Here is a 23,667-nt window from a genome sequence, read left to right on the forward strand (position 1 = left end):
ACTGATGATATTGAAACAAAGATCGGACATGGAAACTTCTTCTTTTGCGATCGTGGGCTGCAACAACCATGTACACGAGTGGGCTTTTACGTGTCTGACTGTTTTTACCCCGCATTGTAGGCAGCCATACTCTGCTTTCGGGGGTGGATATTGAAACAAAGATCAGCCGACACTGCAGTTCTGTGCATGCATTCTGATGTAGACTTTTTTTCTTCTCTTGCTGTCCCATCATCTGCTCCGTTTCATGGCATTACATCCATGTCGCTCATTCCGAGTTCCCTGCATAGACTCCCGGGTTCGTCTGTCGCAGTCACGGTGCCGGCAGTATCACAGGGAAACATCGATGTTTGGTCGCCAGGAGGCCACACACCAGAGGAGACCCTGCACTGCTGCTGAGTCACTTTTGGTGGTGTTCAGTTTGTGGCCTGTTGTGATTTAGCGTGGGGTGGAGTGGAATTTTGTTAAACGTCCCGTCACATATACTGGTGATTGTAGACAGTTTGACGTATCGTGCTTCCCAGCCCAACCTCTCTCTCTCTCTCTCTCTCTCTCTCTCTCTCTCACAGCCAACTAACTCCCACAGCTTATATATACCAGCTCAGGAATGTTAACTTTCAAAATTGCCTTGCTAAGTTTAGAATGGGTATGTCTCCAGTTAAACATAGTTATTTACAGTACAAGCCAAATTTGAATAATGCTGATAGTTGCTGTCCTTTTTGTTCCAACACGATTGAAACTGAAATACACGTTCTTTTTGTACGTCCTAAATATACAGAATTGAGACACGAATTAATACCGCTTAAATACTTCAGAAGCCCATCATTGTCCAGACTTATCTTCTGTCTTAGCTACTGAAAATTCTGAAACAATCTCGAAACTGTCGATGTATATATATATATAAGCACTAAATCTGAGGAAAAAAATGCCTGAATGGTATGTAAATGAACACATGTTGCATGCTACATTTTGCCGTGACTCCTGTTGTTATGGGCCAGGGGCCTGACAATTAAAACATTTTTTGACTTAAGACTTTGACTTTTGACTCTCTCACATAGCCACCTTGGCCTTTCCTTACTTGGCTTTTGTTGTTTGTTGTTTTTTGTTGTTGTTTTTTTCTCTCCAATGAAATGTTTGTGCCATGTTTTGATGAGGTTGTGTTATCATGCATGAAGTTTTAATTGATAAAGAATCTGTTCTGGATTTTTTTTTTTTTTTTAACCCAAGTGTGTATAAATTATTGTTTTTGCATGCATGCTTGAACAGAACAATATTTTCCCCTGTCCCCAAAACGTCTTGAATATGATGTGTTGGGAGGGGTGGGTCATTGATAATAATCATAATCGGAGGATATTTCACATTACATTTTTTTTTTATGATGTCATTTTATACCTACCTGGCTGCCTGTTGCGTGTGATGAAACTTGGATAGGTTGTGGTTTGTTGAAAATATCACCTCTTTGCTTTCTCTCTCTCTCTCTCTCTGTAAAGATATTGAATGTGAACGTTTTTAACTTGAATATGTGCGTCTGGCTAAAAGGGCTAAAGGACGTCCCCACTGCTAAAGAGACAGAGAGGCCTTTATTCTACCCCTGATAGTGAACCCTGTCCACTTCACTCCCATTTTCCTTCTCTCCACCCTGGTGTGAACGGGTACCTGGGGAAAAGGCACTTCACTCCCATTTTCCCCTCTCTCCACCCTGGTGTGAACGGGTACCTGGGGAAAGGCACTTCACTCCCATTTTCCCTCAGTCCACCCTGGTGTGAACGGGTACCTGTGGAAAGGCACTACACTCCTGTTTTCCCTCTCTCCACCCTGGTTTGAACGGGTACCTGTGGAAAGGCACTTCACTCCCATTTTCCCTCTCTCCACCCTGGTGTGAACGGGTACCTGGGGAAAGGCACTTCACTCCCATTTTCCCTCTCTCCACCCTGGTGTGAACGGGTACCTGGGAAAAGGCACTTCACTCGCATTTTCCCTCTCTCCACCCTGGTGTGAACGGGTACCTGGGGAAAGGCACTTCACTCCCATTTTCCCTCTCTCCACCCTGGTGTGAACGGGTACCTGGGGAAAGGCACTTCACTCCCGTTTTCCCCTCTCTCCACCCTGGTGTGAACGGGTACCTGGGTAAAAGGCACTACACTCCCATTTTCCCTCTCTCCACCCTGGTGTGAATGGGTACCTGGGGAAAAGGAACTTCACTCCCATTTTCCCTCTCTCTCCACCCTGGTGTGAACGGGTACCTGGGGAAAGGCACTTCACTCCCATTTTCCCCTCTCTCCACCCTGGTGTGAACGGGTACCTGGGGAAAGGCACTTCACTCCCATTTTCCCCTCTCTCCACCCTGGTGTGAACGGGTACCCGATTTCGGTCGGGGAAGGTTGAAACGGCGGAAGAAGAGGATTGGGTCGTGACTTCCTGTGCTGAGCCGTAGACAGTAGATGTGAATTCACTGACCTGATGGCCGTATAAGGCAATGAGACCTTGACCTTTATCAAACCAGTGTGGCAGTGACCTGGAAATGTCGCCCCTTCCTTCAGAGCTTTTTTTTTTATGATGGAGAAAAAAAAATGATTGGATTTATTTTTGAATGATTGCCATGTGTTTTCATATGCTCGGAGTTTCATTCTGGATGATTGTCACGTTTCTGTTTGATTGGATTTGTTTGAGATGTTTGGCGAATAATTATGTTGACTCAGTACACACACACACACTCTCTCTCTCTCTCTTTCTTTAACTCCATGCTTTGACAGACCTGTCTGTACCCACGTTCCCTTTCCTTTTTTTTTTTTTACAAATAAGAATAACTGATAATTGGAGAGGATGGGAAAGAGAGGGATAAAACTTTGTGTAAACCACAACCATTCTTCACACTGAAGTGCGTGGAGACTGACTCAACATGTGCCGTGTTTTACCATCAACCGCATGCAAGCAGGAGAGTTAACGATACTTAGAACGCGTCAGGGTTTTTTGTTTTTTTTCCAACGTTAAGTAGAAAGACCAGGCGCCGTGCATGAGAAGCGAGGAATGTGTGTGAACGTGAACAGCCTGGAGAATACTGTCAGCATTCCTGTGACTTTGATGATGGTGGTTTTCTTTATTACCCTCCTCTGCCTCTGTGTGTGTGCGAGACCCATTCGTCGCTTAACTCATTCAGTACGGTCAGTCCTCTCTTCTCCTCTACACAGACCCCTCGGATGTCCAGTGGGTGTCTCAATGACCCAACCTTTAGCTTCCGTCATCAGAATTGTGGTATTCTTTGTCAACATTCACCTCTTCAGTATAAGAGCCTTCCGCTTGCAATATTTTGATGGTGGTAATTGGGGTGAAACGCTGTTAACGTCGTCTCTTTCGCCATTTGTATGGAGAGGGGTAACTCATTCTGTTCCAGGTGTGAGTTAACTCGCACCACAATCACTTCCCCTGTGGACCAGGTACGAGTATTCTCGTGCCAAGACACTATTCTATTTTCATTCATTCTTGCTTAGAACAGTTGGCATGCATTCTAAACTGAACTGTTTACAGATTCGGGAAGCTTGAAAAGGAAGCTTTTATTTTGACTGATTAAATCAACAATTCTCCTATCAGTTTTCGCAGTTTCGGTGAACCAACCTTTTTTTTTTTTCTGCAGTAGTCTCGCGTAGTGCTGGTCCACAGGAGCTGTTGCAGGCATGAAGTTGTGGGCTGGAATGAGTTAACTCATTCAGTGTACGCCCCAGCATTGCTCTGTGTTTGAAATTTTTATTAAAACAGATCACATGTTCCTGCATGTGTTATAAAGTGCAAGCAAAGAGAAGCTAACTTCTGTTGTTTTTCCGCCTGCGTCCTCATGAACTTCTATAGTATTGCCAGCTGTGTCCTCATGAACTTCTATAGTATTGCCAGCTGTGTCCTCATGAACTTCTATAGTATTGCCAGCTGTGTCCTCATGAACTTCTATAGTATTGCCAGCTGTGTCCTCATGAACTTCTGTAGTATTGCCAGCTGTGTCCTCATGAACTTCTATAGTATTGCCAGCTGTGTCCTAATCTATTAATCTGGAGACCAAAAAAAAACAAAAAAAACTGGTCGATTTCAGTATGTTTTTCTGTGGGTTTTTTTTTTCCGCAACAGTGTGACAGGTAAGCTTGCTTGAGATTTAAACCTCCTTTGAATGGAATGAGTTAAAAGTGTGTAGCTGTAAATCAGGACCAGACAGGACGCTAAAATTGTACAGAAGAGATGCTGCTTGCCGTAGATGTTAGCTCCAGTTTCTTGTAACATATATGTTAATATGTGTGGTTCTTATTGCTGTCAATCAATTACTTTTTTTTTTTTTAAATCTGGGAATACCCGGACAGGTGTTCAAGGACTGAATTGAGTGTGTGTGTGATGTGTGGGGGGTGGGGTGGGTGAGAGTGGGGAAGGAGATCACCTGCTTGAAAAATGACATGCAGGGAAATTGTTCTCCATTCGTGGAATAGTTTTGGTCATGATCTTGGTCATTGGTGGCTGTGTGGTGGTGTACACACACACAGTTTGTGATCAGCAGTGGTGGGGGTTTCCCTGATTGTGAAGTTTTTAATACACGTTATTGCCATGGTGTTATTATACAAGAAAGAATGATTTGTGAATGTCAATACCATGTTTTTGCCATGCTACAAAGAGAGAACGATTTGTTGCGACACAATGTTGAGCTATATATGGCCTTGGCAACGCCTTATTTCTTTTTCTTTTTTTTAGCTGCCAGTTAGTTTTCTCCATGTAGTCGATGAAATTTGAAAAGTGAAAGAAATGGAAAAAGGTCTTTCTTAATTTCTGTTTTTAAAAATGATGTGTGGGTGATGTGCTTAAAACGTTTTGGTGTAAAAGTCTGGACAGATGTTTTATTTTATTTTATTAATATTCCATTTTATGGGATAAGCTGTGGACCACCTCCCAGCAAAACAAAAGTTTTTGTGTGATGGTTGTAACAGATACCCTGGAGATCTCGTGACAGGAACAGGGGATGGCTTGCATTATTATCTCCAGCAGTCAAACTGGTTTTGGCGACTTATGTGCTGATTATATTTTTTCAAAATGTGTGTCGTTTGTTTTTGTTGTTTTTAGGTGAAAAGCTTTGTGGAGTATTTTTGTTGTTTTTTTAATTCACAATCCCAACGCCCGTGCCAGCCCATACGTGCTTGGTTCATTACTGTCTTGCTACAGCTATGTACATACCTCTGCACATATTTATATGGAGAATACATGAGTTTCTGTTTCTCTGGATGTGGAGAGAGTTGTGTTCCATTTTCTGTGCCTGTGAGGACAGTGTGTGTGTCTGTGTTGTTTTTCTGCACTGTGAATGTGTGTGTGTGTGTTATTCCCCACACAGGGGTTATGTCTATGAAAACATTCAACATCCCCACCATTTGGGCAGCCATACTCCATTTTCAGGGTGTGTGCATGCTGGGTATGTTCTTGTTCCCATAACCCACTTAACGCTGATGTGGATCACAGGATCTTTAACATGGATTTTTGATCTGCGTGTGTATATATACACAAAGGGGGTTCAGGCACAAGCAGGTCTGCACATTTGTGAACCTGAGAGATGGGAAAATCTCCACCCTTTACCCACCACATGTGATTAAACCAAGGTTCGAACTCGGGGAAACTGGAGGGAGGTTCCAGTGCTCTAACCATTCAACCACCACACCCGTTTGACAGTAACAGACCTGCACATTTCTAAAAATCAAAGTCCACGGTCGTTTATTTTTAGGAAGTATTATGATGCAGTTTGACATAAGTTTACATTTGGGCCAACAGTAAAGTGAGAGCTGTATTATCAATGGTTTCTCCAGTCAATGGGAAACCATTTACAGCTTAGTCTTTTGTGAAGGACTATGACTCTCAACTAGGAGGCAAAATTGCTCTGGCTCTTAGTGCTGCAGCCTTGTGGGCTAGTTGGCCTTTGGGAACCATCCCAACGCCGACTGTCCTAAAACCCTCTTGGCCGAGAGAGTGGGGATGTAACTTGGGCAAGACACTCTCCACTATAATCAAATTCTAGCCCAAATAGTCGGAACAGCAGTTGCCTCCTCTGCTGTTCTGATGGTCATAGTCGGACACGACTGACTATCATATATATATGATGTGTATGTCACATGATGCATGTTCAGTACCAGTGAATGAATGCAATTCATTCACAGTTCTCTCGATGATAGGAAAGTCTCGAATGGTGTGTCACCTCTACCAAGGTTTTTGTCCACACACACACACACACACACACACACAGAGTGTAAACACATGCTTTTGACCCTTCCACTGCTGCTGACAAACATCATGCTTTTCTTTCATCACGTTTCAGCAGTCATAGGGTTAAGCAACACCCTGAACCACAGAGAAATTACAGAGAGTAACGCACATAGTTTTCACACACACACACACACACACTCTCAGAGCTAAACAAACACACACACACACACACACAGAGAGAGCCAGAAACACATACACACACACTCAGCTGCACACACACACACTCAGAGCCAGAAACACACACTCACACACACACACACCGAACCTCTTTCACTTACTGATACACACAAACGCCAATCACACGTCCCATCCAGAATCAGACAGTAGTCTTTGAAAGAGGACACCACGTCCACAACATAACCGCAAGGAAAGCAAACCATGTGTAAATGTCCATAACAATTCACGTACAGTTTATAAAAATAAAAAAAAAGAAAAGAAAAAGAGAAGAGATTACCATAAACACATGTTTATCTGCAAACTCACTAACACTGACAACACTATTATAACATTTTCCCTTTAAAAATCACAGTGAACACACACACATAGATATATAGATATATATATATATATACTGATGTTGTGACACAAGACTGGAACAAATCATAAAGACTGAACAAAATCAACATATAAAGATTTCATTAATCAAGACGTGAACAAAATAATCATAAAACTGAACATAACCACAACATCAAAGAAACCAACAAAAAAAAAAGTGTCAAAAATGTGAACGAGAGAAAGAAAGAAACAAAGTTGACAGAGAAAAGGCGTTTTGTGAAGAAAGGAAAAAAAACAACCGCAGTGCCTGCAGTGTGTGTAGTTTCGGCCCATCACACATGGCGCGCCATGTATCAACATTCATTCTTCTTCATTCGTGGGCTGCAACTCCCACGTTCACTCTTATGTACGAGGGGGCTTTCACTTGTATGACCAGTTTTACCCCGCCATGTAGGCAGCCATACTCCGTTTTTGGGGGTGTGCATGCTGGGTATGTTCTCATTTCCATAACCCACCAAACGCTGACATAGATTACAGGTTCTTTAACGTGCCTATTTGATCGGCTCACACATACACACAAAGGGGGGTTCAGGCATTAGCAGGTCTGCACATATGTTGACCTGGGAGATTGGGAAAATCACCCTTAACCCACCAGGCGCTGTTATCGAGATTCGAACCAGGGACCCTCAAACTGAAAATCCAAGGCTTTAACCACTCAGCTATTAAGCCTGTCATCAAGTTTCATGAAAAGTGAAGTTCACAAGCTTTTCAGGCAACGAGTGTCGGACGTCAGTACATCACGTCTGATGATGCCCAGAATCATGACGCCTGGTTTGAACTTTGTCCTATTCCCCCACTGCTGCAAAAGCGAAGTTGTCACCAGGAACAACCAATCAGAATCTAGATGACACCAGGAACAACCAATCAGAATCTAGATGACACCAGGAACAACCAGTCAGAATCTAGATGACGCCAGGAACAACCAAACAGAATCTAGATGACACCAGGAACAACCAATCAGAATCTAGATGACGTAAGGAACAACTAATCAGAATCTAGATGACACCAGGAACAACCAGTCAGAATCTAGATGACGCCAGGAACAACCAATCAGAATCTAGATGACACCAGGAACAACCAATCAGAATCTAGATGACGCCAGGAACAACCAGTCAGAATCTAGATGACGCCTGCTGCTTACAGAGATGACAACCCCTGTCAAGTGTCTGAATGAACAATCAGGAAATTTGGTAGAACATTTTGTATTTGGTAGGAAAACATGAACTCAAAGACACACCAGCAAACGTACATTTCATCTACAAAGCATACAAACACTTGGGCCTACCCGCAACTAGGTGTAACTGCTACAATTAAGCTTATTTGGTCCAAAAATGCTGTTTCAATGTAAACAGGCACGTGATTAGCTGAGCATGATCATGTGAGACCAAGGTAACTAGTAACTGCCGTGGCCTCGTGATCAATAGATCTAGAGCATCTGAGTAACGTTACGACAGGAAAGCATGTGACCATGCTATGTAGTCGAAAATGAACTCAACGGAACAATTTTGACATTGGCTAACGTCTGAGCAAACTGCAATCGAGTGTAACAAAATACGGCAAAATAGTAACAGTTGGCATCTCAGGTGACGTGATTGCCCCAAGGGTGACGGCCCTGACCTTGATCTGGTGCTGGGAATTGTTTCCTACTTCTGTCTCTGGACCTTGTATTTGGAATGAACTTCCTCTTTCGCTTCGTCAGGTCTCCGCACTCAGCTCTTTAATGTCTGGCCTTAAAACCCGTCTCTTCACAAGATAGCCTCCCTCCCCTACCTCTTCCTTGTCTTCAGTTTTAGAGTTATACATGCCTGTGAATGACTGGTGTGAAAGCGCTTGGATTTGTCTCTGCACAAGATTCAGCGCTATATAAATACTATAGGAGGAGTTTGTATTATACTCCATGTTTGGTGTTACATATACTTACCATGTCAAACTGATGCAAACTAGGCCTATCGGTTTGCTCTGCTTGGCCAAATTTCACGCGGCTAACAGTGAAAAGACGAGCAGTCTTGCCCGGTCCGCTCTTAGCCAATCAAACGCCTCTAAAAGCTATAAGCTGGAAACGAATGATAAGCGCCCAGTGGCAGCCGTCAGTCGGCTCTACCCAGGTAGGCAGCCTGTTGTGTAAATGACCCTGTATTTGTAAAGCGCTTAGAGCTTGGTCTCCGACCGAGGATAGGCGCTATATAAGTATCCATATCAATCCCTTAAAAACTCAGACAACAACAAAAAACATAGCCAGAAAATAAAATTGGGCAGAGCTACAGTCACATTCATGAACATAAAAATTTCAGACATACTTCTGACAAACCTCCAACCTTCTCTTCTCTGAACATAGGACGTTTTCACCTGCACAGCTTACTGATATGTGAAGTGATGGCTTAGAGGTGACGCGTCCGCCTACGAAGCGAGAGAATCTGAGCGCGCTGGTTCGAATCATGGCTCAGCCGCTGATATTTTCTCCCCCTCCACTAAACCTTGAGTGGTGGTCTGGACGCTAGTCATTCGGATGAGACGATAAACCGAGGTCCCGTGTGCAGTATGCACTTAGCGCACGTAAAAGAACCCACGGCAACAAAAGGGTTGTTCCTGGCAAAATTCTGTAGAAAAATACACTTCGATAGAAAAAACAAATAAAACTGCACGCAGGAAAAAATATTAAAAAATGGGAGGCGCTGTAGTGTAGCGATGCGCTCTCCCTGGGGAGAGCAGCCTGAATTTCACACAGAGAAATCTGTTGTGATAAAAAGAGAAGTACAAAATACAAATACAAACGACGGTGAACATGGTGCTCTAACCTGTAAGATCCATCCTGTCAACAGATTCAGCGTGTACACATCTCACGCACTGTATCAAGCGAACACGTCTGTGGTTGAACAAAGAGAAACTCCAAACAAGTGTTTGTATTCTGCTCACACTGTTCATCCAACCGATCTGTGTTGTTAAAAAATGAAAATGAAAATGGGAACTCACTTTAGATTGTTCTGCTGTTCCTGTTGTTACAATTTCCACAAAGTAATCTCAGGGTGGAAATAAACAAATTAAACTTTTTTTTAAATATCTAAAAAAAAAAATATACATATATATATATATATAATAACAGTATTAATAATTATGGATCGGCTTCGGATCCACTCTGTTTACGCACACCCAGATTCAAACACTCCACAGCTGGCCACTGTTTTTTCTCTGTCTCTGGACCTTGTAATTGGAATGAACTTCCTCTTTCGCTTCGTCAGGTCTCCACACTCAGCTCTTTCAAGTCTGGCCTTAAAACCCACATCTTCCCAAAATAGCCTCCCTTGCCTGCCTCTTCCTTGTCTTCAGTTTCTCCAGTTTTAGAGTTATGCATGCGTGTGAATGACTGGTGCGAAAGCGCTTTGATTTGTCTCTGCACAAGATTCAGTGTAATATAAATATAATAATTATTATTATCATTAAAGTGTGACTTCTCTGATATTTTTGTATTTTGCATACGATACAGACAGCTCAAGATGAAGACGACAACAGTCCCACTTACGATTTTTTTTTTTTTTTTTAAGATAAAGATTAAAGGCCCCATAACCTTTCCCAGCCAGCAGGGAAGCGAACTCATGTCCCCTGTGTCCAGGACTCCACACAGGAACATGGCGGCCCGATCCTCATCCACCATTTTAATTCACTGAGCCCTTAGCAATGCTCTGGTGAAGAAATATGTTTCAATAAAACGGTTTCCGCATATCTACATACATACACATAAACCACATGCGAAAGGAACTGACTTGTACGGCATTTCCTGCTGTATCCACAGACGTCGATTCTAAGGAGAGAAAAACAAAAAACGGTTGAATAAAGTACATTTGATGGAGTGGAGTGATGGCCTAGAGGTAATGCATCCACCTTGGAAGCGAGAGAATCTGAGCACACTGGTTCCAATCACGGCTCAGCCGCAGATATTTTCTCCTCCTCCACTAGACCTTGAGTGGTGGTTTGGACGCTAGTCATTTGGATGAGACGATAAACCAAGGTCCCATGTGCAGCATGCACTTAGCGCACGTAAAAGAACCCACAGCAACAAAATGGTTGTTCCTGGCAAAATTCTGTAGAAAAATCTACTTTGATAGGAAAAACAAATAAACCTGCACCCAGGAAAAAATGGGTGGCACTGTAGTGTAGCGACGTGCTCTCCCTGGGGACAGCAGCCCAAATTTGCTGTAAACTCCCAAGGGCGGAATGGGATCTTCTTCTTCTTCTGCGTTCACTCGTATGCACACGAGTGGGCTTTTACATGTATGACCGTTTTTACCCTGCCATGTAGGCAGCCATACTCCGTTTTCGGGGGTGTGCATGCTGGGTATGTTCTTGTTTCCATAACCCACCGAACGCTGACATGGATTACAGGATCTTTAACGTGCGTATTTGATCTTCTGCTTGCATATACACACGAAGGGGGTTCAGGCACTAGCAGGTCTGCACATATGTTGACCTGGGAGATCGTAAAAATCTCCACCCTTTACCCACCAGGCACCGTCACCGTGATTCGAACCCGGGACCCTCAGATTGACAGTCCAACGCTTTAACCACTCGGCTATTGCGCCCGTCGGCGAAATGGGATCGACTTCCCCAACTGAAACAGGTACCTGATGCTGTCATCATAATTATATCACACTTCTAATATCATCAACATACATCACCTGTAGGAGAACACACTTCTAATGCCATCAACATGCAACACCTGTGGGAACAGACAAGACACCTCATCTCTCTGGTGTCGGCTTCAGTCGTGACAAACAGCCAGCTGTCGGTGGTCGGGTCATGTTATAAAAATTACAGAAAACCCGCTGGGATGGACAGCTCGAGTAAGGGGAAAGAACAAGACAGTGGACAGGAATAGATGACAGAGAGAGAAAAAAAAAAAAAAAAAAAGCAAAAAAAACCCCAGACAATGACAATAAGGAGACGTGAATGTACAGAAAAAAACCCAACAACAACACACTATACCAACTGAAAACACAGGAGAAGTAAACGTTACACATATACACCATGTCTGCACAACGACGCAAAAAAAAAAAAAAAAAAAAAAAAAAGTAGTAGTAGCAACCCCCCAATCCTTCTTCGTCATGGGCTTTGAGTTCTTGTTGTGGACAACATTCATCATCCCCTGTGGACAAAATTCATCCCCCTTGTGGACAAAATTCATCCCCTTGTGGACAAAATTCATCCCTGCGGACAAAATCCTCTTCCGTGCGGACAAAACTCCCTCTCTGCTGGGCACCTTTGTCACTTTGTCACACACACACACACACACACACAGCCTACCACCGGCCACAGTCCCTGTCTGTCAAAGTGTCACTCATGCCGTCGTGCTGGGTGGGTGGAGGGGGGAGATGGAGGGAGAGGGGGGCCGGTGGGGGGCGGGGGGTGGGGGGGGGGGCACACCGCCAGACGACTCCACCCACCAGGCAGCTCTGTGGTCCACGGATGCTTCAGACCCCTGCAGTGGTGGGTATCGCGGTGTTGGAGTTCGGGCCCGAGTACCTCTGTGACACACATGAGGTGGAGGGTGACTAGGGTAGTCAATGCCTGTACTGAGTGTGTGTGTGTGTGTGTGTGTGTGTGTGTTGTGCTGTGCTGCGCTGTGCTGTGCTGTGCTGTGCTGTGCTGTGTTGTGTTGTGTTGTGTTGTGTTGTGTTGCGTTGTGCTGTGCTGTGCTGTGTGTGTTGTGTGTGTGTGTGTGTGTGTGTGTGCGTGTTGTGCTGCATGTATGTATGTGTTGTGCTCTGTGTGTGTGTGTGTGTGTGTGTTTACAGAGGGAACACAAATTCATGCATACAAACACACACACACACACAAATGTGAGCATGCACACACACCAATTCACACATACACACACACACACACAAATGCACACAAACACACACACAAATCCATGCATGCAAACACACACACACACAAATGTGAGCATGCACACACACGAATTCACACATACACACACACAAATGCGCACACACACACACACTAACACACTCATACACACACTAACACACATAAATATGCAAATGCAAAGACACAAAGTGACACAAATCCAAGCATGCAAACACACACACACGAACTCCCCAACACACACATACACACACACGAACTCCCCAACACACACACACACAGACACACACACAGATGCGAACCCCCCAACACACACACACACACGAACCCCCGAACACACACACACAAAACCCCCCACCTCTCCCCCCCACCCCCGCCCCGACACACACAAACCTCCCACCCCTCCCCCCCCCCCCCCACACACACACACAACCCCCTCACCTCTACCACCACCCCCCCATACACACACACAACCCCCCCATGCCCCCCACCCCCCACCAACACACACACACACACGCCCTGTCCCCCCTCATCCCCCCACCACCCCCACACCCACCCCCCTCACCATGTCACAAGGAACCCCCTGACCGGGGTTCCCTTGGGGAGAGGCCATGGCCGGTCTCTTGGCCGCGGGGCCGTTGGTGTCCCCGTCTGTCGCATGCCTCTTCATGCCTTCCACCATCCGCAAACACACACACAAACCCCCCAACACACACACACACGAACTCCACAACACACACACACATGCGAACCCCCCAACACACACACACACACACACACGAACTCCACAACACACACACACATGCGAACCCCCCAACACACACACACACACACACACACACAAACCCCCCAACACACACACACACGAACTCCCCAACACACACGCACATGCGAACCCCCCAACACACACACACGAACCCCCCAACACACACACGCACACACAAAACCCCCACCTCTCCCCCCCACCCCCGCTCCTCCCCCCACAAACCCCCCGCCCCTCCCCCACACACACAACCCCCTCACCTCTCTCCCCCCCCCCCCGCCCCCATACACACATACACACACACAACCCCCTCATCCCCCACCAACACACACACACAAACACCCCACCTCTTCCCACACACACACACACACACCCTGTCCCCCCCTCATCCCCCCACCACCCCCACACCCACCCCCCTCACCATGTCACAAGGAACCCCCTGACCGGGGTTCCCTTGGGGAGAGGCCATGGCCGGTCTCTTGGCTGCGGGGCCGTTGGTGTCACCGTCTGTCGCGTGCCGCTTCATGCCCTCCACCATCCGCTTGTGCTTGGCTCCTGCACACACACACCGACGTCAAAGTGAACCACCACCAACAGGCAGTGCGTGCGTGGCCCAGCGATTAGCGCTGGAACCTCTCTCAAGAGTTTCCTGCAGTGTGATCACCAGTTTCGGCGGGACCTAATGGGTCACTGACTGACTGACTGACTTACTTACTCAGGCCCTAAGCCCCCTGTGGAGCATAGGCCATCAATGACGTTTCTCCACCGAGCTAGACAATGGGCCCTCCTTTCTGCATCCCTCCAGCTGGGCCGTGGCTTCTTTAGCTTTGCTTCAGTGTTTGCCCTGGCCTCGTCAGGGTTCCCAGGTGGTGGGCATGAAGCCAAAAAAGGACCTTTAAAGGACTTTATAAGGACCTCAAATCAGTTTAAAAGGACCTTTGCTGACATGACTTTACAGTACACCCCAATCTATTTGACATGCAGAACAGCAGACACTTACCTGTCATAAACGGAAGAACAGCTAATCCCATTTGACTGTCGTATTTAGTCTTTGCAATTCACGTCACTGTAGGCTAGGCCTAAGCAAAGCAGCAGCAGCAGGCGTGACTCACAGCCACTGTACCACGCTTCGCGTTTGCCACCGAGCAGAAAGTGCACTACTGTTAGGGCCTAGGCCTATAGGCTGTATCCTCCTACAGTAAGTACTGAGTTTCCGACGATCGCGTCGGCATCTTTCAACGCGCTTTGCAACTTGCGATTTTGGTGTCGAAGGTGTTTCAGTTTCGTTCTCAAGTCTCTTTCTCTTCATAAAACAGGACTTAACAGTACCTTTCAAAAATTAAAAGGACCTCCTGATGAGTTAAAAGGACCAACTTGCTGAATCAAAGCACTTAAAAGGCCTTTTGACCAAAATCCAGTTCCTAAGGACTTAAAAGGACTTGAAAGGACCCTACGAACCTTGCTCGTGGTCGATAGGTCTAGAGTGTCAACATGAATATGTGCATACCGGCTAGTGCCTGAACCCCCTTCGTGTGTATATGCACAAAAACAAACCAATACAACACAACACAACCCCCACCCCCCCACCTCCCGTCCCCCCCTCAGCCTGTCTCCCAGCAGACTCACCATCCCTGTGTAAGGTCATCTGCAGTGCAGAGTTGACGGTGATGTTGCAGAAGCCACAGAAGAACAGACCTTTCTTCGCCCCACTGTCTGCCGCCACCGGCGCCACGTCTGGGGGAGTGGGCCCCCCATCTGTCACAGGTTAACACGTCATTTGTTGGTCACAGGTAAACATGTCATTTGTCACAGGTAAGCATGTCATTTGTCGGTCACAGGTAAACACGTCATTTGTTGGTCACAGGTAAACCACAGGTGAACATGTCATTTGTCACAGATAAACAAGTCAGTTGTCACAGGATTTGTCAGGTGAACACATCATTTGTCAAAGGTAAGCATATCATTTGTCACAGGTAAACATGTCATTTGTCACAGGTAGACACACACCATTTGTCACAGGTAAACACACATCATTTGTCATAAGTGAACATGTCATTTGTTTGTCACAGGTAAACATGTCAATGGTCACAGATAAACACGTCATTTGTCACAGGTAAACATGTCATTTGTCACAGGTGAACATGTCATCTAATTTATCTGTCACAGGTAAACATGTCATTTGTTTGACACAGGTAAACATGTCATTTATTTGTTGAAGGAAAACACATTTATTGGATACAGGTAAAGACATTATTTGTTTGACACAGGTAAGCACATCACTCATTTGTCATTCATTTGTCACAGGTAAGCACATCATTTATATGTCAAAGATAAACAGATCATCTATTGGACAAAAGTATGACATCATTTGTTTGCAAACACATCATTTATCTGTCACAGTTGCTTTGTTAGCAGTTTGTACAAACAAAGGAACGTGTACACCATTCTAATGAAACAAATTTTGATGCCAGGGCATTGCTTGGGTTCAGACGGGCGCAATAGCCGAGTGGTTAAAGCGTTGGACTTTCAATCTGAGGGTCCCGGGTTCGAATCACGGTGACGGTGCCTGGTGGGTAAAGGGTGGAGATTTTTCCGATCTCCCAGGTCAACATATGTGCAGACCTGCTGGTGCCTGAACCCCCTTCGTGTGTAAACGCATGCAGAAGATCAAATACGCACGTTAAAGATCCTGTAATCCATGTCAGCGTTCGGTGGGTTATGGAAAACAAGAACATACCCAGCATGCACACCCCCGAAAGCGGAGTATGGCTGCCTACATGGCGGGGTAAAACGGTCATACACGTAAAAACCCACTCGTGTGGGAGTTGCAGCCCACGAACGCAGAAGAAGAAGAAGAAGCTTGGGTTCAGAGTTAACAGGGAGGGTGTACAGGCCCACTTTCGTCAGATTTTCGTCAGGACTCCCGTGTTATCTTTAGTGAGAACCACGTGCACATGCACGGCTCCAGTTCCTTTTTTTTCCATGTCATTGAAAGGCTCAAATTTCATCATGGAAATCGCTGTTTTGACAAAAGGGTTTTTAACATTTTCGGTGACCATTTTTGTTAACTTTACAAGGTAATTTTATTTTATAATTACACTCATCATTTCCTTTAGTCTTCCGTGTTTACTTTGAGCGTGTTTCTTGTCATATATCTGCCATTATGTATTTGAACTGATCCATTTTTAAACTCGGCCGAAAAGTTGTCCGAACGAAAGCACTGTACACCCAGAGAAGCCAGTAAAGGTGGTAGGCTGCCCGTGTCACCGTATGACATGAAAGCAGTGCAAACTCAGAAAGCCAGTAAAGGTGACAGGCTGCCCGTGTCACCGTATGACACGAAAGCAGTGCAAACTCAGAAAGCCAGTAACGGTGATAGGCTGCCCGTGTCATCGTATGACATGAAAGCAGTGCAAACTCAGAAAGCCAGTTATTTGTATTTGTATTTGTATTTCTTTTTATCACAACAGATTTCTCTGTGTGAAATTCGGGCTGCTCTCCCCAGGGAGAGCGCGTCGCTATAATACAGCGCCACCCTTTTTTTTGGTATTTTTTCATGCGTGCAGTTTTATTTGTTTTTCCTATCGAAGTGGATTTTTCTACAGAATTTTGCCAGGAACAACCCTTTTGTTGCCGTGGGTTCTTTTACGTGCGCTAAGTGCATGCTGCACACGGGACCTCGATTTATCGTCTCATCCGAATGACTAGCATCCAGACCACCACTCAAGGTCTAGTGGAGGGGGAGAAAATATCGGCGGCTGAGTCGTGATTCGTACCAGCGCGCTCAGATTCTCTCTTGCTTCCTAGGCGGACGGGTTACCTCTAGGCCACCACTCCACACATGTTGTCATATGACCTACCTCTCACACTGCTAGCGGCGAAAAGTCCGCCACGAATGTGGGCCTGCACACTCTCTCTGGATGATGGAACGGTTCCAGACTACTGAACGAAATAGCAGTTTCAACAATTAAAATTTTTTTTCACGTTTTCCTCATGAGGTAGCATAACAACTGCCGCTACACCGGGCATTGCAAACGTATCAAGGGTCGAATGGAAAGTTTCATCGTGAGATTCCGTAAAAACACTCTCTGGCAAGCAATTGACTTTGGCACCCCACATGACAAGCTAATCTGCATACGTATCGAAAATGGATTCACAGGCGATACAAGTGGAAATTTCTGGAGCAAAATAGGTCACGACAGCGGCTTTTTACTGCTGCTGAAGTGATTGAAATGCTTCAAACTGAAGGTTCTGACACTGACGAGAATGATGAAGACGTTGAATAAAGTATCTGCAGTGAAGAAAGCTACCAGCAAGAAGTTACTGATAGTGACTCAGCTTCTGAGAATTTTGGAATCTGGAATGGTTTATTCACAATCAGGCCACAGCCCCTAGTGAAGGGGGTATATGTAAACATAATACAACTCAGCGAAAACACATAAACAAATAATCATTAATATAGACAAAAAAACGTGCATTGTATCCGTGTAAATATATAGACAACAAAAAATACATTATAACTGTTTTACGAAGTAACAATTTCTCTTAATTTGAATGCCTTATATAAGAATACCGAAAAATTATGTACGTCATTGGTATTGCTTGACGACATTAACAAATTCAACTTGAACAGAGAGGGATGCTTGAAGTACTTAGGTTTTATAAAACATTTGACGTACATGTTTTAGTGCTGGGCAGCAAAGAACAAAGTGCACCTCGTTTTCTGAGAGCAGTGAAGACAGAGGGGGGTGGGCGTACACAAAACAAGAGGAGAGGGGTCAGTGGGTCAAGTACAGCGAGTCTCATTTACTTAGTTACTGTATGTTTTGTATTTTTTGTGATTTTTTTTCCCTAACCCAAACAAAAGGGCCGTCTGTAGGGAAAAAAGCAAGTGGAAAAACTATCTGTCCCGAGTGAGCGCATCACCATCACTGAACACTACCTGTGTAATACTGCTGAGCCACCTTCAGCTTCCTGAGGTGCTTGGTCCCCCCGTAGTGGATGCGCGCCTGCTCCTTGGAGTTGAGTTTGATCATGCACAGACCGCAGTACGTGTTGTCCTCACCCCCGTCCCCCGAGGTTGGCTGCTGTTGCTGCTGGGAAGGGTCTGGGCACGACGACGGGGGCTGCAGAGTGAAACCAGTTTCAGTTTCCTAGGTTTTTCAAGGAGGCGTCATCAAAAAGTGCAGCCTCCATTATTATCAAATTCTAGACTAGACAGTTGGGACAGCAGTTGCCTCCTCTGCTGTTCTGATAGTCATAGTATTGCTGCAGCCCTGGGGGGCTAGTTGGCCTTTGGGAACCATCCCAACACCGACTGTCCTAAAACCCTCTTGGCCCAGAGAGTAGGGGTGTAACTTGGGGCAAGACACTCTCCACTATAATCAAATTCTAGCCCAGAAAGTCGGGACAGCAGTTACCTCCTCTGCTGTTGTGATGGTCATAGTAGAAAACAACCGACTATTATGCATACAGTCGGACACGACTGACTATCAATTAATAATAATAATACCAATATGATTTTTGACTCACTTGTGTAAACAAAGTGAGTCTATGTTTTAACCCGGTGTTCGGTTGTCTGTGTGTGTGTGTGTGTCCGTGGTAAACTTTAACATTGCTATTTTCTCTGCAAATACTTTGTCAGTTGACACCAAATTAGGCATAAAAATAGGAAAAATTCAGTTCTTTCCATTCATCTTGTTCAAAACAACATTGCACCTCTGGGATGGGCACAAAAAAAATTTAAAAAAAGAAGCCCAATTATATGCAAACTGCATTTACTGTTATATTGATATTTTTTGTATTCTCTAAACTTGGCACTTTGATCTGATATTCTGACACAACAACAAGAGGAGTCATTATTATCATTTTTTGTTCGAACAGGAACTTCTTTTGCTAAGCATGGAATTTTTATTTATTTTGCAAACGTTTTGGTGCAGATAGTAAAAAAGGGAAATTACTCTGTAATTAATGCTAGGGGACTTAACTTATCACAAGTGAGTCTTGAAGGCCTTGCCTCTCTTGTTTTTTTCTTTTTAAACACCTGTCTCTTACCTGTGTGCCGGTAGCAGGTGTGCCCTGTGTCAGCTGGTCCCCTGCCGACCGCACGAAGTTGATCTGCTTCGCCTGGGGCTTGGTGGGGTCTGTAGAGAACCACAACGGCAATATGGTCATTGGCTGTGACAATTTGTCTGCCTGTGGAAACTTGTCATTAAGTGAATGTATGTGTATTGTATTGCATTGCATTGTATTGTACTGTGTTGGTTGTATTCTTTGTACTGTAGTGTACTCAGTTGTGTTGAGTTATTTTGTATTGCATTGCATTGCATTGTGCTGTATTGCATTCACCTGTGGCTTGGTGGAGTCTGTAGAAAATGACGACGACAATATGGTCAGTGGCTGTGACAATTTGTCTGCCACTGTAAACTGGTCATAAGTCAATGTATGTATATTGTATTGTAGTGCTTTTCATTGTATTGTATTGTACGGTACTGCATTGCCTCGTGCTCTCTTCTGTTGCATTGTATGGCATTGCATTGCATTGCAGTGTGTTGTATTGTATTGTATTGTATTGCATTGCAGTGTGCTGTATTGTATTGCATTGCAGTGTGCTGTACTGTATTGTAATAATATTTCTTATTATTTATTTATTTATTTACGTAAGCTTATCTTTTTTCTTTCTTTTTTTTCTTTTTTTTCTCAAGACCTGACTAAGCGCATTGGGTTACGCTGCTGGTCAGGCATCTGCTTGGCAGATGTGGTGTAGCGTATATGGATTTGTCCGAACGCAGTGACGCCTCCTTGAGCTACTGAAACTGAAACTTGTATTGTATTGCATTGCATTGCAGTGTGCTGTATTGTAGTATTGTACTGTACTGTCTTACACTGCACTGTATGTTGTACAGTACTGCAGTGCAGCGCACTGTACTGTATTCATTGTACTGCACCGCATACGCATTGTATTGCATTGCTCTTCTGTCACAACAGATTTCTCTCCATGAAATTCGGACCACTCTCCCCAGGGACAGCATGTCACAACAATGGAAGAACCACCTTTTTTCCCCCCTTCCCTTCTTTTCTGCTTGCAACTACAGTGCGAGTTGATTAGTTTCCCCAGGGAGAGCGCGTCACTATACTACAGCGCCACCTCTTTTTTTTTTCTTTTTTTTTTTTTTTTGGTATTTTTTCCTGATTGCGGTTTTACTTGTTTTTCCCATCAAAGTGATTTTTTCTACAGAATTTTACCAGGGACAACCTTTTTTTGTTGTCGTGGGTTCTTCTACTTGTGCTTTCAATATATACAGGTGTGTGTGTGTGTGTGTGTGTGTGTGTGTGTGTGTGTGCATGTGTGTGTGTGCGCGAGTATGATTTAAAAAAAAACAGAAAACACAATCTTAAGAGCAATGACCAACATAAACTGTGAAACAGTTTTTATTCAAGATATTCTTTTGTTCCAATTTGTAACTCTGCCTGAATTAAAATTTGAATTAATGATAAATACAGTTATCTCTAATGAATATGTGCCTCTCAACATATTGATTTTCAAGCTCGATACTTGTCAATTTCAGTTTTCTCTTCCTACATTGTTTCTCACAATCTGTCTCACCTTACACTACAGTTATACCTTTGTACCCTTTTTTTTGGGGGGGGGGGGGGGGAGTGGCAGGGGGGGACATGGGGGGGGGCAGAGCGGGGGGAGGGGGTCGTTGGGAGGCAGGGGGGTTGCTTTCTCTTTTAAGTATTTTCCCCATGGCAAAGCATTGAACAACTTCAGTAAGGTTGCTTTGGGATGTTAAACACTCTACAATTTTTTCCCTTTCCTGAGTTTGGAAAAGTAATATTCAATGAGGAATGATTATCAGATCCACAGGGGTTAGAATTAGAAAGTCGAAGGACGTCAATAGAATATTTTACTCCACAGCACTATATAACTGCTGCCGTGAAGACCACGTGTGGCGTACAACGTGCACAGAACTGTGTGCGTACACTTACTGGGCAGTGCAGAAGGTATCATTAGAGAACAGACTTTATATTCTCATTATTTTAATGAACTCTGCAATCCCTTCAAACCAGCCAGACCTTGTCCATTGGCAGCTATCTTCTTCAGCTTTTTGGCATGTGATTTGCCCGTCATGTGTTGCTCAAACTGCCCCCTCGAGTTGAGCGTCAAGTCGCACGTCGCACATCTGAATGACATGACTGCGTGTGTTGACAGACCAGGACGACAGAGGTCAAAGGACAAGTGGCAAGTCCACTGCTGGAGGAGCAATGCTGAAACAAAAGGTTAACTGTAAGAAAGAACACCTACCCATATAAACCAACAATCTTGGAGTAATCTCTTCCTTCCACTCGGCTGCCTGACAAAGAATTTTTGTTGCTGATGTATATTCATATACACATATCATTATATGTGTGTGTATATGTATATATGCATGTGTATGTTAGTGATGGTTGATACATACCTTTATTACATACTGATTGATTGGTTGATTGATTGATTGATTGATATGGATACTTATATAGCACCTATCCTCAGTCAGAGACCAAGCACTAAGCGCTTTACAAACACGGTGTCATTTGCACTACAGGCTGCCTACCTGGGTAGAGTCAACTGACAGCTACCTAATAATCCTTACACAGTGTTAGTGTGCTCAAAAAAATATAAAACAAGAGAGGCAAGGCCTTCAAGACTCACTTGTGATAAATTAAGTCCCCTAGCATTAATTACAGAGTAATTTCCCTTTTTTACTATCTGCACCAAAACGTTTGCAAAATAAATAAAAATTCCATGCTTAGCAAAAGAAGTTCCTGTTTGAACAAAAAATGATAATAATGACTCCTCTTGTTGTTGTGTCAGAATAAAAGGTCAAAGTGCCAAGTTTAGAGAATACAAAAAATATAAATATAACAGTAAATGCAGTTTGCATATAATTAGGCTTCTTTTATTATTTTTTTGTGCCCATCCCAGAGGTGCAATATTGTTTTAAACAAGATGACAGGAAAGAACTGAATTTTTCCTATTTTTATGCCAAATTTGGTGTCAACTGACAAAGTATTTGCAGAGAAAATGTCAATGTTAAAGTTTACCACGGACACACACACACACACACACCACACACACACACACAACCGAACACCGGGTTAAAACATAGACTCACTTTGTTTACACAAGTGAGTCAAAAATGATACTTTCTTTTATTTTACACCATCCAATATTATATCCTATGCATATATATCCTTATATAGCTGCATTCAGTATGTTAGCCTATTTTGTGTAATCGAGTTCCACTCATTCATGAAATGCTCCAATTGTTTAAAAACTTTTTTTTTTATAGTCTGTTTCTTCTGATTCATTGTTTGTCTGTCTGTCTTTTCTCCATGCATATAATGATATATATATGCACTTGCACTACCCCCATTTTCTCCTTATAATTATATGAAGTATCATCTTTATTGATTTGATTTTCTTATATAAAAAAAAAAAAATCAAGAGAAAGATGAAGTAGAAGACAACTGAATGTGATTGTTTGCCATATTGTACTCGTGAACTGAATAAAACTGAATAAAATATAAAAATAATAAATAAGTACACGCATCAGAAAACGCTAAAAAGTAAAATGAATATGAAAGGTGTAGATGCTTATCTCAATGTCTGTTTGGTTATATCCGCATTTTCTTCCCCTCCAGTCCTCTGTATGACTGGCAGAATTAACGTCCATGGCTTATTGTGAACACAACCCATTCCTTCTTGATGGGGAGAAATTGTGGATATTGCTGTCTGTTCAACTGCAACCATCCCTTGTCACCAGTTTGTGTGTGCCTAAACTGGCAAGTGGTCACTAATCGTGATTATTGCAACCACAATGAATCTTCCACAATGAAATATCACATGAAGAAATATTCGTCACCTCAGGTCGTTTCGATTTGCTTTTGACAAACATTACGAACATCAATTACTGCTATTTTCGATTGTAAATCACAGTGCCATAAACTATTCATAGTAAATGGCACAAGATGCACGCGCACACGCACGCGCAAACAAGAATAACTGAATCATGGAAAAATGGTCTGGGAAATGCCAGTGTATCTGGGACTCGATCATGTATCACTCACTCCAACTTCGAGGGACAGAGCTCCAAAGCAAAAACAAATGCCGCATTTATACGCCATCAAATGCAACACACATCAATTGATAGTGCAGAACAGCGACGACAACAATA

The 23,667-nt window shown here is 43.9% G+C and overlaps 1 protein-coding gene and 1 long non-coding RNA gene across 3 annotated transcripts in view; both read right to left on the bottom strand.

The window, feature by feature from the left end:
* Positions 1–6,567: 6,567 nt before the first annotated feature.
* LOC143277171 (uncharacterized) lies at positions 6,568–13,370 on the bottom strand. Of its 2 annotated transcripts, none has more exons than XR_013053694.1 (2): positions 13,250–13,370; positions 6,568–12,341 (listed from the first exon to the last, which is right to left on the bottom strand). It is a non-coding gene; the product is annotated as an uncharacterized LOC143277171 (long non-coding RNA). The 2 variants fall into 2 exon arrangements; XR_013053693.1 differs by having other exon boundaries at positions 13,241–13,364.
* Positions 13,371–13,832: 462 nt separating this feature from the next.
* The window catches only part of LOC143277081 (zinc finger protein 346-like), a 9,964-nt gene continuing 129 nt past the window's right edge, over positions 13,833–23,667 (bottom strand). Inside the window, exons 2-6 of the mRNA XM_076581819.1 lie at positions 21,527–21,718; positions 19,502–19,590; positions 18,390–18,573; positions 15,074–15,202; positions 13,833–14,002 (exon numbers count right to left, since the gene is read on the bottom strand). Coding sequence (XP_076437934.1) covers positions 13,833–14,002; positions 15,074–15,202; positions 18,390–18,573; positions 19,502–19,590; positions 21,527–21,644 — 690 coding nt within the window. The 5' untranslated portion in view covers positions 21,645–21,718. The remainder of the gene's footprint in view (positions 14,003–15,073; positions 15,203–18,389; positions 18,574–19,501; positions 19,591–21,526; positions 21,719–23,667) is intronic.

The sequence above is a fragment of the Babylonia areolata genome, chromosome 33 (genome assembly GCF_041734735.1).
Source record: "Babylonia areolata isolate BAREFJ2019XMU chromosome 33, ASM4173473v1, whole genome shotgun sequence".
NCBI lineage: Eukaryota > Metazoa > Mollusca > Gastropoda > Neogastropoda > Buccinidae > Babylonia > Babylonia areolata.